This window comes from Scatophagus argus, chromosome 17 (assembly GCF_020382885.2).
Source record: "Scatophagus argus isolate fScaArg1 chromosome 17, fScaArg1.pri, whole genome shotgun sequence".
In the NCBI taxonomy this organism is placed as follows: Eukaryota; Metazoa; Chordata; class Actinopteri; family Scatophagidae; genus Scatophagus; species Scatophagus argus.
Window position 1 is genome coordinate 1,521,937 of NC_058509.1, and position 17,659 is coordinate 1,539,595.

At 46.5% G+C, this 17,659-nt stretch overlaps 1 protein-coding gene across 1 annotated transcript; it reads right to left on the minus strand.

Moving 5' to 3' along the window:
- On the minus strand, positions 1 to 17,659 carry tmem65 (transmembrane protein 65). Its single transcript, XM_046416937.1, has 7 exons — positions 17,019 to 17,659; positions 6,310 to 6,354; positions 5,506 to 5,573; positions 5,341 to 5,395; positions 3,538 to 3,580; positions 3,012 to 3,117; positions 1 to 2,223 (listed from the first exon to the last, which is right to left on the minus strand). The coding sequence occupies exons 1-7, from the start codon at positions 17,284 to 17,286 to the stop codon at positions 2,110 to 2,112; spliced, it is 699 nt and encodes a 232-aa protein (XP_046272893.1). The 5' UTR covers positions 17,287 to 17,659; the 3' UTR covers positions 1 to 2,109.

Here is a 17,659-nt window from a genome sequence, read left to right on the forward strand (position 1 = left end):
TACAGCAGAGCCAGACTTTATTGGTTTACACTGCAGGTTGTGTTGCAGCCTTCATCCTTCATCATCACTGCTTTTGTAGTACACACAGTACATGAATCAGTGCACAGCAGCTGCTGCTGTTCCACACTGTCCACTAGGTGGCAGCAGGACGCAGCATCCCTGCAACTGATGACACGAAGACATGACACACTTTTGTTCATACGCTTCAAAACCTCTTTTGTCTTTTCATCTTGAGTAAATTAAAGCATGCAAAGTCCCCACACAGACCTGAAGGAAACCCTCATCGTCTTGGAAAAATATAGAAACACCATATTAACATGAGATGATACAAAAACATGAAAGGCCAGACAGTCCACGGTCACAGAAATCATCCTGAAAACAAATCATTTATTATTACTTAATTAGTGACTCCTCACTGACAGGATGCTGTGCTGCTCTGTGACGGTTAATCCAACGAAAAACACTCATTAAAATATTGTTCAAACATTTCTGTCAGCCGTCGGCCTCAGCTCACAGCTTCTACTGTTTATCTTCCACGGACTTTAAATCCTTTTGATTTGAGGATGCGGAAGGATTTGAGCTCAGTGTAAACGTCTGAAAGCGCTAAATAACAGCAGGATTTAAAAGCAGCTAAATCAATCATCATTACAGGACTTTAGCAAAGTTTTGGCAATTTTGTAAACTTCTCAGCACACACAATGAACTCGGTTCTCCTTCCATACATGTTCTGACCTGTGCAGACTGTAGTGTGAACGTTCGTGTGCTATTTTAAGAATCAGTGTTCAACCGAGGCAGCAAATGTCGTCCAGTTCCAGCTTCTAAAACGTGTAACTTTTATCATTTTCAGTCGAGCATCTTTAGATTAAACCGATTAATCGATAACGACTGGATGTGAGCAGTGAAGTTCGGCGGCTTCACGTGTTGTCGTCTCCTGCATCAACTTTAGTGTGCAGGACACACAATGCAGACTGAGAGCTGCTGCTGCTGAGGTGAGCACAGCCTGATGGGCAGAGCGCACAGGAAACTCCTGCTTCACGCAAACGTTTCGCCAGGTCGAAGCATCAGCCGCGAGACTCGAGCTAAAAAGGCCTTGAACTCGTTTATTCAAATGACACAATGAAATCGCAGTTCAGGATCAGCTGAGAGGGAGGGAGATTAAGATCAGATCACTGGAAACAACTGGACTGTGGAGTCCCAAACGGTTTGTTTTGGACTCCACAGTCTCAGATGTTAAATCCCATCTGGAGCCTCGAGTCCGATGAAACGCGAGCTACGAAAACTAATCACACAGACGGCTGAACCAAGTCAAGAGTCTGTGAGAGGAAAACAAAAACAGAATCACACAAAGAAAGCAAACATCGGAGTCTCGAGGTTCTCCTGCCTTTTAAAAACCATCTGGTGTAGAAATAACAACACAACACCTCAAAGTGGGGCCAAGACGGACGGTCGTCTCAGGCTCCGCACGGCTGCGTGGGAGCTTACCGACCTGTGAGGGAGACGAGCTCTGATTGGCTGCGGTGGAAACACGACACGCAGGTAAACGCGCTAACCTTCTCCTCTTTTCCAGGGAGACTGTGCAACTTCCTCTTTACTGCCAAAAGCTGATCCATAAGCAGCTCGCTCATCCATTTTCACCACCTCAACCTCAGCTGAAGTCAGCAAACATAAAATATTTACAGATTTATAGCTCGACTGTAATTACTTCGTAGTGCTTTGAACTTTCTGAACGATTTCATAGTTAAAGATTGTCAGAAGCTTTTTGTCACTTTGCACTGAAACACTTTGTTCCCCACAAACAAAAAGAAATAAACAAACGTTATGCTCTGCTTGATGCATTAAAACATTAGAGGTAAACACACTGAGGGTAAAACAACAAGTAAACACTTAAAGTGACAGAACGTGAGGCCTCCAGTCTAACTGACATGTTGGACTAACGGATGGAGTGTGTTGTGGAAATACCACAGCCAATCAGAAGCAGCTGAAAAAGGGTGTGAAGTTTACCGAAAAGGCTTTGGAGACTGAGGACGTGTGAACGCTGCACACAAACATCCAGCTGTAAACACCTGGTGTGTGTGCAGGTGAGCTGTGCTGTGCAGCTGCAGTGGCCCGTTAGGAAGACTGTCCTGCTTCTTTCTGCTCCTCCTCTTCCTCATCATCATCGCCCAGGAACAGCAGCGGGAACATCCCCAAGATGCAGCCGATGGACACGCCGATGGCTTTACCCTGCAGGAGGAGCAGAAGAAGAAGAAAAGTAAAAAATGGAACTTTATTGTCATACCAGCTCACGGTCACATGTTCATGGTACGAAATTAGAACTCAGGTCCCGGGAGCAGTAAGTAGACTATAAGAATATAAAAACATAAAGTACGAGGTAAACAAAAAGTTGAGTAAAATAGAAATATAAGCTAAATAAAAAATAGAATGTAAACAGAATATAAAACTAGACTTCACTTTGTATCCTACTCACAAGCTCTTTCAGAAGACCTAGTGAAGTTATTACATTTCTTAAGAGGTTAAGAAGAGCCTGCTGGGGTCCTGGATGGACGCGATTCAGAGGGGACACAGACTTCCTGTTGGACTGACGGTGAGTTTCCTGAAGCAGTGTGAGCTCATCAGCTGCAGCTGCTGCGTTCCAGCTGTTATCCTGATGTGCTTCTCATAGACCTGATCTCACACTCTGCAGACTGCTGACAGCCTCTTTGTTTGTGGATTCTCATTATTCTGCGTTTCTCTCTGATGGGCCGCCTGCAGCAGCGGCACACTTTCCTTCCTGCTCCAGTTTCCTTAAGCTGCCTACAAAGCACACCAGCGTGGAAGCACTAAGGAACATGATTAACTTCGGTGAAGCCAAACGGGTGAAGGCTACAGCATGTGTGACCACCTCACGTGGATGAAACGATCAAACTTTGGGCATCCTGGTTGAACTGACCATAAACTGCAACTCCTGCTGGCTGTGTGATGAAGACATAAAACTTCCCAGTGAAGAATTCAAACAAAGATCCAAATCTCACCATGTGGGAGCTGAGCCTGGTCTGCCACATGTCCACCTGTTTGGGTGTCAGATCAGGAACCTGCATGCCCAGTCTGGAAGCCAGAGCCTCCACATAACCTGCCAGACTGCAAGCGGAACAGAACAGACGACAGCAATCATCCCAACACGTCTTAGTGTTATCGATCAAATATAAAGAAACATAAACAAGCTGGTTCTCCTGGGAACATAAAGCACACAGAAATGTACAATGAGTATGAGTAAAAGGCTGTACAGGAAGTCAAAGGTCTTGGAAGACAGATAAAAACAAAGGAAATGCAGCAGATGAATTCAAATTAAACTAAACGCAGCAAAAAAAGATCACACAGCAAAATGAGACTGCAGTTCATCCTTCCACATCTGAATTTAAACTGCAGCACACACAGACTTTACCTTGAATCCTTCTAACCTGCATCAGTCTTCAGGGACTTCACACGTCTCCTTCAAAATAAAACCTGAACACTTCAAAATAAAACTGAACCCTCAGAGACGTTTATGAAGCTGCTTACCCAAGACCTGCCAAATCCGAGACCAGGTTCCCCAGAGCCGCGGCTGCAAAACACAAAGAGGGAAACACTTTGATTTCCGTCGTTCTCTGATGAAGCTCGCTGAGCGACAGGAAGTGTGTCGCGTATCATGAAGGATGTGACTGATCTTATTTTGCGCGTTCCAACACCAAACTGACTAAATCTTTGTGACTTTTTTGAAATTCAACCTCCCAAATTGGCCCGTTTCTGCATGCAGGAATGTGGTTTTAAGTCTCTTTCTCAGGCGTGAGCTGCACCTTTTCTGTCTGTTCTGTAACCGTCCCAAACCAACACGTTCAGCGTTCGCAGCCACCTCACGCGGTGACGAGGACGTCCAGGAGCTCGGCGCACATCGGCAACACGCTGGTGGTCTTACGTAACCCGCCTGGCCTTGGAAAGCCCCAGGATGTCCCAGGCAGAGCTGGACCACCTTGCTTTGCTTTCTGGACCCACAAACAGATGGATGGAAACTCAAACCCGCACCACAACCAGAACAAACCGGTGAATAAAGCCAAACCTTACAGTTCCACATGGCCCACATTCATGCCTGCATGTTCAGAGAGGGGAAGCACAGGGGGAGTCAAAGCAGCAAAACACAAGATGGGATTCGGTAGGAGTGAGAAAAGGTGTGAAAGTTTTCTCCGAGACACGAGCAGCAGAGTCTTCATAACAATCACAGTTAATGTACATTTGTTCATGGCCATTAAAACAGTAAAGGAGCTCGGGACGTGTTTGTTTCGGCTCTTTGGAGGCCTGAACAGCGGCGACGCTTCGAGCCGAACGCACAGGGTTTCCTGCAGGAACTCAAACGCCAGATGGATCCCAGTTTCCACAGGGAAAGTCCTTACTGGCTGAGACGCGTCCCAGTGTGGACTCATGTCAGCAGCAGCTCTGACACTGACTGTGAGTGACGGTGAAGAGCTGAGAGATGAAGTGGGAGTCAGCGATAAAAGCTGGGAAAAAGTCTCCCCTCCTCATGTTAAAATATGGAATCAGCAAACCGCTCGAGCGTCTCTACAGGATGGAGGATGATGAAAGAAATATAAAGCGGCGCCTGGATGATAAAGGCATCAGGGCAGAGCTATTGATCTCGAGCCCGTCTTCAGCCTCTGATTTGCACTTTGCAGAGGAAATTGGAGCCAAGTATCCATGGAAACGGAATAATCTGGCGGTGAAAGAGGGAGTCGGCAAGCTCCAGTGCCTTTATGGTTTTCACAGCTTAATAAAGACCCTGAGCGAGACCCCGAACAGCAGCCAGCGCTGAGATACTGCAGCCAGTGGCATCGCCTGAGCTTTACGACTAATCAGAACGTCTTCCAGGTGATGGCCGACAGAAAGGAAGGCTTGTTTTCAGACACGAGTGTGACTTCCAGCCTGAATGGAAGCTGTGACACGTGAGGCGGCGTTACTGAAGTATTTGTTTCTGTTTAACTGATAAATTCACTGCCGGGTGGGTCAGGCTTTATTCTTTAAAAATATTACTTTTTGCCCATGAATTAAGTCTGATGTTAACCACAGGACTGCAGGTAATTAACTACTGATGAACTGTGAGGTATTGTTCCTGATCAGGATCAGTCCAGTCAGCTTCTCATCTGCACTGACTGACTGAAAATGACTGGAGTGATGTGGAATTCTGCTTGATGACTGACTTCAGTGATTATCCAATCAAACTGTTGATGCTCAGTTCAGCTAATCAATTGCAAATGTCCAATTAGGCCGCAGTAATTTCAGTTTCACTGTGACTCGACTACAGACCGCCTGCTGTGCGTCTCTGTGTGTTCTTACCAGCCATGGTGGAGATTCCCAGAGTGACGCCGATGGAAAGTTCAATCTGTGTTCCCTGGAGAGCAGGAGAGAACGAGGTGAGACGTCCACCAGAGAAAAGTCTCAGCTCTACTGACTTACAGCACTTCTCACAAAGTCGTCCTGTCCAGATCGAACTTCACTTACTGCGGCTATCATGATGGCGTTGTCAAGGAAACCAAATCCGACAAAGGGGATGGCGTTGTGAAACAAAACTGCAAACAAACAGAGACAAACAACACCGGATTAACACTCCATCTGACGTTTAACTGCAAGGCTGCTCTGAGAACATCCATCAGTCTGCATTGTAAATGAGAAGCGCAACTTCACGAACATCAGTTTCCATAGAAATCAGGAAGATGGCGTGCAAGCAGTTTGGTGCAGGCCGAATCATCACAGAAGAGCTGAAACCTATTCAAATATTAATGCATCGTTTATACAAGAGGATCAGCTGGGGTTCTGGGTTCAGACTTTAGCTGGCTTAGACCTTCCTCAAAGGTCCGGGACTGTGCAGGACTCGGTGGCCTCGTCTCGCCTCTCTTACGCTGGCTGCTCAAAGAGCCTCCCTACAGCCAGCGTTTGGTTTGTTCAGTCTGGGCCGCCGTAGAAACGCGGTGATGCAACATCACTGGAGGTGACGACAACTTGTTACGTAACTGCTAACGCAATAAAAACTTTCAACAAAACAAAATCCCGTAATCCGTCTAAAACCAGAGATGGACTGAAGCCTTACATCAGAATTCCCTTGTAAAGGGAGAGCTCAATCAATGGACCAATCAGTGTGCACAGCTGTTGGTTTATCTTACATGGCCCCCGCTGGCCTCCGTAGTCTGTGGAAATATGTTGTTGGACTTGAGCGTGTGTGTGTGTGTGTGTGTGTGTGTGTGTGTGTGTGTGTGTGTGTGTGTGTGTGTGAGAGTGAGTGTGTTGTTGTCAGATTTAATCTCTCACCGTATCTGATCTGGGCTGCAGTCGGCGGCGAAGGCTCCAGGGTCTCTGCGAAGATAAAACATCAAAACACATCAAACGTTGGCTCATTAACCGCCGAGTTTCAGCTTTAAACGTCTGCAGCAACACGAAGACGCAGTTTGCTCAGCCCGAACTCCTCACAGCCGCACTTTAAATCAACGCTCCAACCCGACTTCTGACAGAGCAGCAGCATCTCCATCAGCACCATCAGCACCATCAGCTCCATCAGCTCCCTCATCCCTCTGCACCCTCAGCACCGTCAGCACCCTCATCCCTCTGCATCCTCAGCACCCTCAGCACCATCAGAACCCTCATCCCTCTGCATCCTCAGCACCCTCAGCACCCTCATCCCTCAGCACCATCAGCACCATCAGCACCGTCAGCTCCATCAGCACCCTCATCCCTCTGCAGCTCCACTGAATCTGGATCTGTGAGGGTCACACAGCAGCAACACGCTGGCCTCAACTGCTTTTTGTTTCCATCTCTTCACAAACCATCAATTATTAAACAAGAGGGAAATTGCAAAGTGAAAAGATGTGATGTACAACAAACTGATCAGTTTGGCCTTTCATCAGCCACCACACAGAGAGAAAGTAGCAGAATCTTGTAGTTGTGGAGCAGTTAGCTGCTAAAAGTCTGCCTCTGACCGTCTTTTCTGACGTGGCTTTATGTGTCTGACAGCAGCCCAGACAATCTCACACAGAATAACTTTACTAATCTACTGTACAACTTTTTGTTTGCTATAATTAACTTATGATGCTAATGCTGATTCCTCTGAAACAAACAAACAAACAAACAACAGTTTCTTCTGAAGTCAGGATGTGTGCAGAGCCAAACAAAGGAACGTTCAGCCAGTCCACATGCTGACTTGGTCTTCTGAGTGGAGCCACGTGAGGAGACGCTGAGCTGACTGGACAGAAGTGGGTCAGTGGAGCGCAGTTCACTTTGGCCAGAGACCAGATAGTGGAATAGAGTGGATCAGTTACAGCAAAAGAACAAGGTGCTGACTGGTTGACGTCGGACCTCCCCGAGTGTTAGTGCATTAATAAGGTTTTGTGTCAGGTTTTGGGAAAAGAGACGTACAGAACACGAGAACGTGTGCGTGGCTGCATTAGGAAGCCGAGTCACACCTCAGCCTCACCTGACCCTCAAGGTCAGGGCTCCCAAACGAGGCCGGGAGCTTCTCCTGCTCCCCACTCACCACAGCAGTCAACAGTCAAACATGTCCACCATGATATGTTCTGTCCAAGCAAAAGTTCCAGCTTTTTGTTTGAAAAATGAGGATTAAAAGATTATAGAAACAATCAGCTGCTGGTATGGTTAAAACTTCCATCTTCATTCTCCCCACCTTCAGCCATCTGCTCTGTTCCTTCTTTCTGCCGTGAAACAAAAAAAGCATCCACCCTGAAAGGTGTAGGAACTGCTCCTTCAGCAGAGGAAACCGACCGTCTCCAAACCAAAGCCTGAACCAGGATCAGGTGCTGAAGCTGAAGTTGCCAGGCAACATATTCCACTACTCTTAGTGAACACTATCGCTTAGCAACAACATTCATGTAGGAAGTGACACGGGGACTCCCTGGAGGATGTAAGGAAATTTTAAGATAACAACTTTACTTTTCACTCATTTCTTTAAAGCAACACGATGGCCCTGAGACCAGGACACGACAGGCAATTTTTAATCCTGGACTTCAGACTTAATGCTCTTATTCTGGAAATTCTTGGAGTCAGAACGTTAACAAGGGACACTTCATTAGTGATTTAGATGATATCTGATCAGTCGCCGAGCAATAATTAAATGGTTAAATGTTACTTAACAAAATTATTCCTTAGTACTGCAAATAATTTAAGGTAAATACAAAGCAGATGCAGTGAGAAGAAAACCTGAGGAGCAGAAAGTGAGATGGACAGAGAGAGGGAGACGGCGAGTGCTGCTTCACGGCACTGCTGGTTCATATGATTTATTCCAGTAACGTGCTCATTATGCACACGAAAACCAAAACAACTGTAGGCCTCAGTGTCGGTTTAATCTCTTTAATCTGAATCAATCTTTTTAAAATCAACACAAATCCAAAATCTAATTATAAAACACAAACTGATCCTCACAGTTGGCCACAACATGATGCAACCTCTGAGATGTTTGAGCAGGTCCAGTAGTGTCCTGGAGCTGAACTACTGAGGCGCGACACCTTAATCCAAACGGTTTCCTTGGTAATGATGAAACATCCATCGCTTCCCCAACCAGACGGTACAGTCAGCTCATTAAGGCTTCCTTCTCTCTGCTGAGCCGAGGCTCTCATTAAACTGCAACATCACATTAGCATTCATCTGAGGTTGCTAATAAACACAAACAAAAAGTTTCAATTGTTTAATCGGGAAAGGAGTTTAAGCGTTCAACATCAGCGCCACACAACAGGCCTCAGCGGCCCACAGCGAGCTGAGAATCATTCGCCTGCACGGTGACACGACGGGCCACCAGGAAACCACGTCGCAACCACTGAGGGGATAAAACTGCCAGGAACTTTAGTGAAGATGCTCACAGTGTTTGTGCTGAGAAACAACTGGAAGCTGGACTCTCTGTGCAGGACAGCAGATCAGATTCAGTCATTTCTATGCAACAGTAATAATTATTATACATTATATATATAATTCAGTACGAGAGCAGAAGTGATAAGGTCGGAGCGTATCGATGGTAATTTATCCCCGGGGGCCTGTTGAACCTGATGGTTTCAGTATCCGTCCCCACACCAGACTCTGTGTTGTGCTGAGGATGTCACAGCAAACTCGTCTCTCTGTTTTCCTCTCTGCTTCTTCTCTTCTTCTTCTTCTTGAAAGCAGAATATTAATTTGAAATGTGCTGCTGAAAATACGAGGACACACGCTGGGAATAACCCATTTTCACCCATCCTGATCCTGACTTCCTAATGACTGTGGTGTGAGTACAAACACTGCGACTCCTGGGAGAACGTGTCCAGAAATAAATCTGACTGACGCAGGCTAACATTAATAATCACAGCAGAAATCTGCCAACAGGAGCAGATTTGGAGTCAGATGAATAAACGCTGAAGAGCTGCAGCTCTCAGTCGGCTGAGGAATATCTCATAAAGTCCACAATGTGGACAGAACACAGTTCATATGTCAGCGGGTGAGCAAATCAAACACAAGCCGACTCTGTGTGTGTGTGTGTGTGTGTGTGTGTGTGTATAATTAGACATCAGCAGATGCTGCCTCATCTGTCTAATGTCAGGCTGCTGACTAACAGAGTGGAACTGCTTCTGCAACACACTGCACACCTGACAAACACACAACAACAACAACAACAACAGTCCAGCCCTGACAAACACTACACTCGTTTCTGAGCACAAATTCACTTCTACTCAAAGATGGAAAAAAACCCAACATTTTGATGTTCATCTAACATCAAACATCTTTTGTGCTCTTGCAGTGTTTTGGCCTCTCGCTTCCTGATCCTCATGCACACAGCAGTGAATACTGAAAGTAAATACTTTACTCATATTCATTCAGCCCAAAGCAAAGGGAAATGCACATTTAACACATCAATCGTCCTCATATCAAGACGACTGCAACAGTCTGTCTTCTAGCTGCTTCTGAACGCCAGCTAAACCTTCGTGTTAAAAAAGGGTTTGACTCTTTAACCAAGCAGTCTCTCTGCAGGGATCCTGTCTGCGATGCCGTCAGGCACTCGGAGAAACGACCTCAAAGCGCCTTCGGTGGACACGACTTTGACGGCTGGAGATTACGATGGAGACGCTGCAGCAGCTGAGGTCAACTGCTGGACCAACTCTGAAAATCTGCAAACAGCATTCACACACCAAAATACACCAACAAAGTCCAAAATGCCGGAAGTGTCCTTTAGTCCGTTTATTGTCCTGTTCAACTGATTTGGACTTCTTGTGCTCAGCTTGACCGCGTGACGTCTGGACGAGTTCAGAGCCGACGTGCACGTGTGGAAGACGCGTCCAGACTCTTCACAGTTTGTCTCATAACATTTAGTGGTTTGTTAACAGCTGCTGCTGCTCTCACCGAAGAGACATCAGAAGACACAACACAGATCGTCCTACCGAGTCTCCAGGCAACACAAGCTGTCGTGTGTGTGTGTGTGTGTGTGTGTGTGCCTCCCTAACACACACACACACACACACTAACACAGGCCGAACGCTTCGCCTCCTCCACCAGGAGGAGCTGGACGTCTGAAACCTCTGGATGCCAAACCTTCATGTGAAGTAAAAACACTCTGTTTCCGCTCTGCTCTCAGCCAATCAGTGTTCACACACACTTTCTGTCTCAGCCCAGACGTCAGATCCTTCAGTTAGACGACCTCAGACCTCAGACTGATTAAATCAGTGAAATCAGGCCGCGCTGGGAGCTGCGCTCTGAATTCAAGATCTCATTACACACTTAATGGATGATGTGAAAGGCAGAACAACACTCATTCGACACTCGTCAAACAAACATTATCCTGCTTGTAACATGTTTTATTTTTCCACAAATGTGTTAAACCGTTAAATATATAATAATAGAAATAGAAAAAATAGTATTTGGCCAAAAGTATGTGGACAATCAAGCACTGTGCTGACATAAGGCTGCTGAGCGCCACAGCCTTTCATGCAGCTCAATCAGCCTCCACTGCTGACGCTTTGCAGCAGATCATCGAACACTAGAGAAAACAAGACAAAACAACAGGGCAGTCGAGGAAAGTTGAACCTGGCGCAGCTTTTGAAGCAATGCACGGTCGCCTGTCATTATTCCTAACATCAATGATGAATTTCTACTGTTCAGCTAATGAACATTTCCTCCAGCACGCTCACAGTAAACTCACTGATACTGGAGGTGGTCTAACTCCACATTTGGAGTTTTCTTTCCCCCAACTGGTCAGTTCTGCAGACGTAAAGTACCGGTAAACAGATGAAAAGCTGCTGGCACACACTGCAGTTTGATCAGATCTCAACAGTATGAACTACACCATCTGTGCTGCTTATTTCAACCCTTTTCAACGAGCCGGAGCTTCTACAGTCGACTTTCCAAAGCGTTCAGGCCTGTGAAGGAAAGCCGACACATTCGTTGTATTTCAAGGTCCATCTGGGTAACAGTCTCTTAGGATGTAACGGCCACAGAGAGAGCAGGCAGCCAGAATCCTCGCTGGCGGGCGCCATCCCTCATCTGAACCCGCGAGAGGACGTCTGACACACGGTCTCTGGTTGCCAGATGTGTGAAGCTCTGCAGACGGTGTCAGGAGTTGATATTTGATGTTGATATGTTTTTTGCCAGCTTTGACATGAGGAGAGGATTCATCCCGATCTCCCTGCGTGAGGCGCCACTTTGGGCTCAGCTGAAAGCGACATCATGCTGCTGTCGCTCTCATGGACTCCGCCGCTCATTTAAGGAGAATCAACTTGTGAAGCAAAGTTCTAATTTATGTGCCAGTCAAGCAGCACCTCTCCTCTCATCTTACTCAAAGTTCCCAGGTGCTGCTGAATGCCTCAAACTACCTCACTGACAGCTCGTTCATGTGTCATCAGTCTCAGAGGAAATAACCGCTTCGCTCCCAGCACCCCTCGATCTCACCTCCACAACGCTCGACGAGACTGACAAGTTGCTGGAAGCACACGCTGTGTTGTGGGTGGCAGCAGGATTTACTGAAGTTATTATGAGCATATGGAGGATAAACACTCGTCTCATTCTCATGGTGACGGTGCAGGGACGATAAAGTCTCCACTACATCATCACCACTGACATTAGGCTATGAACATGAGTCTGTGGTCGCATTTAGATAACGTGTGCAGCGGCTGCTTTCTCTCTTTCTAGCTAATGTTTCAGTCCTGTGTTTTCATCTGCTGGTGGCCTCACAGCTGCACAAACAGCACACGTCCACAAACTGACGTCGTCTATCATCGTCTGCTTCATCCACTACCAGACTTCTGTCTGAAATGAGACAGTTTTAATGACAACACCTACAGCTGCACCCAACAGGATCTGAATGCAAACAAACAGACAAACAACAAAAGATGCAGCAGAGTTTGCCACAGCGCAGGGACGCGTCCTGTTCCCACTAATTAATTCCCTGCAGATTCATACCATTTGTCTGAATTCATTCCAGGCGTCTATTATTGTCACTGCTGGGAAATGTTGTCTGCATAGAGACACAACAAACATGGAGAGGAAAACTAAACCTCGAGCACTCGATCCAAAGAAGGACACACAATCGGCAGCCCTTAGGATGAAGTTTATACCTGCACAGGAGAGAAACTCCTGCAGCCGTGTGTGATATCAGGTGAAAATGTATGCCTCAGTTTATATCAACCAGAACCTGACTTCAGAGGTCCAACCACAGCCCTGTTGTGGTTAAAAAGTCTAAAAGGACTGACTCCATGTGTGTTGGCGACTTCACAAATGTTTCCAACAACGTTGAAACTCTCAGAGTTTCGCTCAGTTGACTTTTATCTGCTAACTTGGAGCCACCTTTACTCGAGGAACCCATTTTATCTAACAGTGTGACACAAACTGCTCGCTGTTAGATAAGCACTGCTATTATCTTCATTACTTTTCTGTCAAACCGCCACACGAGGAACTGCAGACTCACCATTTAATAGCACATTTTAATTGGACTCAGTCGGCCATGCTGTGGGACTGGGACAGGAAAAGACCTAGAAATAAATGTTTGCTAAGGCATTGGTGCGTTTCCTGCTGAATTTGATGCACATTATACAGTGACAGGTGATTCAGTCAAAGCTTATGGGCCGTGTGGCCTCATGAAGCTCATTACATATCACTTCCCATCACACTAACAGTCACCCCACACTGCAACGTAAACCAGATCACAGCCAACAACAACTTCTGAGCTTACTGGACCGCGTTAGCTGAGGAAAACAGCAAGTAAATGAAATGTTTTATTGCTCAAACGGGTCCTGAACGTCTCATTTTGTGTTAAACCCACAGCGGGTGAGAAGTGTGACACGAGACCCTTACACGTGTCTTCACGAGGGAGGACGGGACGGTTTATCTGACTCTGAGTCTTACCCTCCTTTCTCTTGTTAGCACATTCGACTAAACCAGGACGATCTCTGGGGCATCATTAGCGGGAACAACAAATTAGCAGTGTGACATTAAGACAAATTACTGTGGAGAGTAAACAAACGGTTACTACTCAATTCTGCTGACTGGCAGGATGTCTGAGCTCTTAGTGGAAGTGTAGACAGTGGAGGGTTAATACAAACTCTCTGCGTTTGGACAACGTCTTCCCAGTGTCTTGAAGCTCCATCACCATCTTCTTGTAGCCAGAAGTGACCACATTTGGTCAAGAGGGTGGAGCTGGGAGGACATCCTGACTGGACCTGCAGGATGGTGGTGGCCCCGCCCTAAAGCGCCCCCTGATTTATGGACCGTTTGACTCTAAATGGGAGCATAACTTACAAAATGAACATCAAGCTGTAGTGAGGAAGACCTGAAACCAACAAATGAGACCATAAACTCATCAGGAAACTGATTACTGAGGTCAGAACTCAACTGAGAAGTCCACTCACTTACATCATAGATTTATTTACAAAAACGTGATACCAGATTCAAAGATGGCATCAGTTCAGTCCATATGTGACACCGAAAACGTTTCCAGCTTCCTGCTTTACTTCCTGGTGTTGTTGGACTAATTTTCTTGGCACAATGGAGGCTAACTGGCGGCTGACCATTTCTACCCGTTTTCATATCTCAATTACAGACTAACTGAATTAATAAACTCAGGCTTTCCTGTGTTGTTGGCAGCTGCTACTCTGAGAAAAGCAGAAAGTGATCCATTTGTCTTTGCAACAGCACCACAGTCGTCTGTTTCCTCTCTAAGTTATGAAGATAAGATAAGATAAGATGAGATAAACCTTTATCAGTCCTGCAGTGGGGAAATTCCCTGTGCTGCCTTAAACATAACTGACATTTCTGTACAGCATTTTCTCACAGTAAGTGACTTCAGTCCACGTAGGAACGTCACCTGTCCTGAGACGTGCACATCGATTCACTGAATCACACCTGTGTGGGACAAACCTGAATACGTGTGGTGATAAAGGCCTTTACAACATACCTGTCAGGTATGAGCCCACATTCACATTCACGACGAGCCTCTCGAGCCAGCAGCGTCTGCTAAACGTCTCAAGTGCAGCTGTAATGTTTTTAATGAGGCTGCAGCTCGGCTCGGCGTCAGGCTGACCCTCATGGATCCCCTACTGCTCTCCGATGGCATTCAGCTCATTAGGAGTAAAACTGAAAGTAAAGCTGCTTATTAGTGAAGACATTCACAGCCAAACTCATTCCTGCACCAGGACGTCTAATTGCTGAGCAGCAGAACGAGACGAGCTGCCTGGTGCTGACTCGGCACCGGCCCCAAAGAAAAGACTTAGTCCAATACTCTGAACTAACACACTGGACTAGGAAGAAGTCATTGTGAGAGACGGTGGAGACATGGACCACAACCACCCGATCACTGTCTGCTCTGACTTACTGTGGTTCTGAAGGCAGCCTGTCCACAGCTGCAACTATGATTATTTTCACAATTCATTAATCTGCCCGTTACTTTTTCATGATCGATCAGTTAATTGTTTTGGCCATAAAACTGCTCATCACAATCCAACCAGCAGTCCAAAACTGTTCATTTACTGTCACACATGACAAAAGCTTGAAAAAAACGACCGAACGGATTCACAGATTATCAAACCCGTCGTGATCGACTAGTTGCTGCAGTTCTGGTTCAGTCTGTGACAGGAGTGAAAGTGAGCACTTCTTCACATTCTCCTCGCATCGAACTGTGAGATCAGTTCTCCGTTAATGCGCTCAGGGTTTGCACACAAGCTTTTCCTCCAGCCGACACATCTGGCTGACATCTGGGCAGATTCCGAGGTGACTTTGAGAATTCAGATTAGTGCATAAAACAGACAATGACCGGGTTCCCCGAGCAACCACGACTGCGACCCGGCCGGACTGAGGCTCAGATATCACGGACTCACTCACTTTCAAGTTTGTGTCGTGAAATGAAGCCCTAAGAAGTTCCTTTGTTTGTTTCAGTCGGATTTTTATAATGTTTTTTTTTTTCTCAAAATGTAACTATTTTTAAATTGCTGAAATTGCACATTTGAGATCATTTTAGGCTGCAACCATGAGAACAATCTCAATAAAAATAAACGGTTTTTAAATTTACTTCTAAAAACAGTCGACTGTGCGTGAGAAGAAAAGAGGAGACAAAAACTGCTTTGTTGCCGAAATCATAATTTATGTTATTAGGAATCTAACACTTGGGAGTCTATGAAAAAATGAGGTTACTAAGTTATGTGATGCACCCCAGTATGTCAGAGAGGAAATGAGACGTTTGGGTCAAACTCAAAGCTCTTTTTAAAAATCAAAAACAGCACAAACACATTTCTGTGACCGTCGAAACGTTCAGGGGGCTCAGAAAGCCGGACTCTGCAGGGATTACAACGAGACTTGCTCAAGCCCTCCGAACAGAAGATCAAGCCAAACATTTGCAGTCTTTCCATCCTGCAGGTTGTTTTCTACGAAACGTTTCAGACCGGAGAAAAATACTCCTGCTTTCTGTTGGAGCCAATCAAGTCGTATTTCTGCTGCCTATCAGTGAATCGTGTAATCACGATAATATCACTGTTACTGAAGTGTGAAACGTCTGGGCAACGCTGCAGACGCTTCCTCTGAGATGGAGAGCCGTCAGCATTATCTGACTGCACTGATGGGAAGGGGGGGGCAGTGAACGCACCGTGAGACAGGTGCTTCATTCACTGCAGTCTGACAATGAAACAGTCACTTATTGTAGAAAGGCATTTTGAACTTGAAACTACTCATACATTGTCCAGGTGTTTTTCCCACGAGGTGCTCTGAAGACGTTTCTCTACACTCCGGATTCACCCGACTCGGCTTTCTGTCTGAGGCCTGAACTGAGTCAGTCTGGTTTGGCTCAATGAGACCATTTTTCCTTGCAAAGACAAACACAAAATACACTCTGGTGACTCCAAAGAGGAAATACATGCATATGCTACACACTCGCCTGTCTGCTCACACCCGACTGACAACCCTCTCTCTCTCTCACACACACACACACACACAGCAAAAAAAAAAAAAAAAAAGAAAGAAAAGGAATTAGTCTGAAACCAGCGTGAGCTTCACAATGAGGCGTTTACGTGCCAGCAGCCACTCCCGTCACATCGGGTTTCCTATTGACTGCCGATATAATCAATACTGATGTGAAGCTGTCATTTTATTGTCCAGCCTGGAAAAACAAATCAATAATGATGTTGGAGTTACCATAATTACTAGTTTCCGTCTTCAGCATCCCAGACGGAGTTTACATCCGACTACAGCAGCTAATCAGCTGTTAACCACACAGCAGTAAAAAACTACGAGTACTTTAAACTACAGCCTGAACGCAACACATTCAGCTTCAGTCTTCTCATCTTTCGACAGCCGTGTTGCCAGAGACAGTAAACACCTTCTTCAGGCTCAAGTCTGCCATTGGAAAAGCTAGACACACAATCCAGGTGATAGTTTGCCCTCACCTGATTTAACACCCTTAAACAACAGCTTGCAGCGGCACTTGCTCGTGGAGTGGGATCACGTGACTACAGGTGAGCGCTCCTACCTGTGAGTGGTCCCCCCGGAGCTTCTCATGGAAGCTGCTCCTTCCTTACCTTGAGCGATGGCTATGGACTCGAAACTCTGCAGCTCCTTCAGTAAACACGTCCTCTCCTTCGGATGGAGGCGGTAGATAAACTCTTTGGCTCTCTTGGGTGAGTTGAGCGGCTCCCTCGGCTCGTTCCTCCCATGTGTTCCCATGCTGCAGCTCGGTGTGTGTCGGCCGATCCCCGGCAGCCTCGGCGCCGGCGCTGCCTGCCCCAGTCCCGGCGCTAACTTCTGTCCAGCCGGGCGGACGGCTCTCTGGAGGCAAAGGCGGAGCATTGCGGCTCAGTGAATAAATAAGCACTCCTCCCGGTGTGTGTGGAATGAAAACCCTGCTGCTCGGTCGTCGTCTCCCCGCTCCGGTTACGGCTGGGCGCTCGGACAGAAGTTGTGTCTTGTTCGGTCCGTCCTACTAGCTAGACTCGACCTCAGTGGAAAAGAATTGAACGAGTTTTGGTGGTAATTTCCCTTAAAACGTGGCTAACTTTCGCACAGCTGTTCATGTCTCCTGTCCTCGCTGTCCGCCGCCCAAACCGTCTCATGATCTTTTAAGACTCGGCGGTCAGGAGTTTGGCACATGAAGTTCAAGCTAAGCCGAACTACACGGCGTCAACGTCTGTCAATGCGGCTTGAGTTATGAAACGCACTTCCG

Coding starts and splice junctions, on each gene's coding strand:
- tmem65 (XM_046416937.1), bottom strand. CDS start 17,286: ATGCTCCGCCTTTGCCTCCAGAGAGCCGTCCGCCCGGCTGGACAGAAG. Junction 5,574..6,309: donor TGCAGCCCAGATCAGATACG/GTGAGAGATTAA, acceptor GTTTGTTTGCAG/TTTTGTTTCACAACGCCATC. Junction 5,396..5,505: donor ACGCCATCATGATAGCCGCA/GTAAGTGAAGTT, acceptor CCTGCTCTCCAG/GGAACACAGATTGAACTTTC.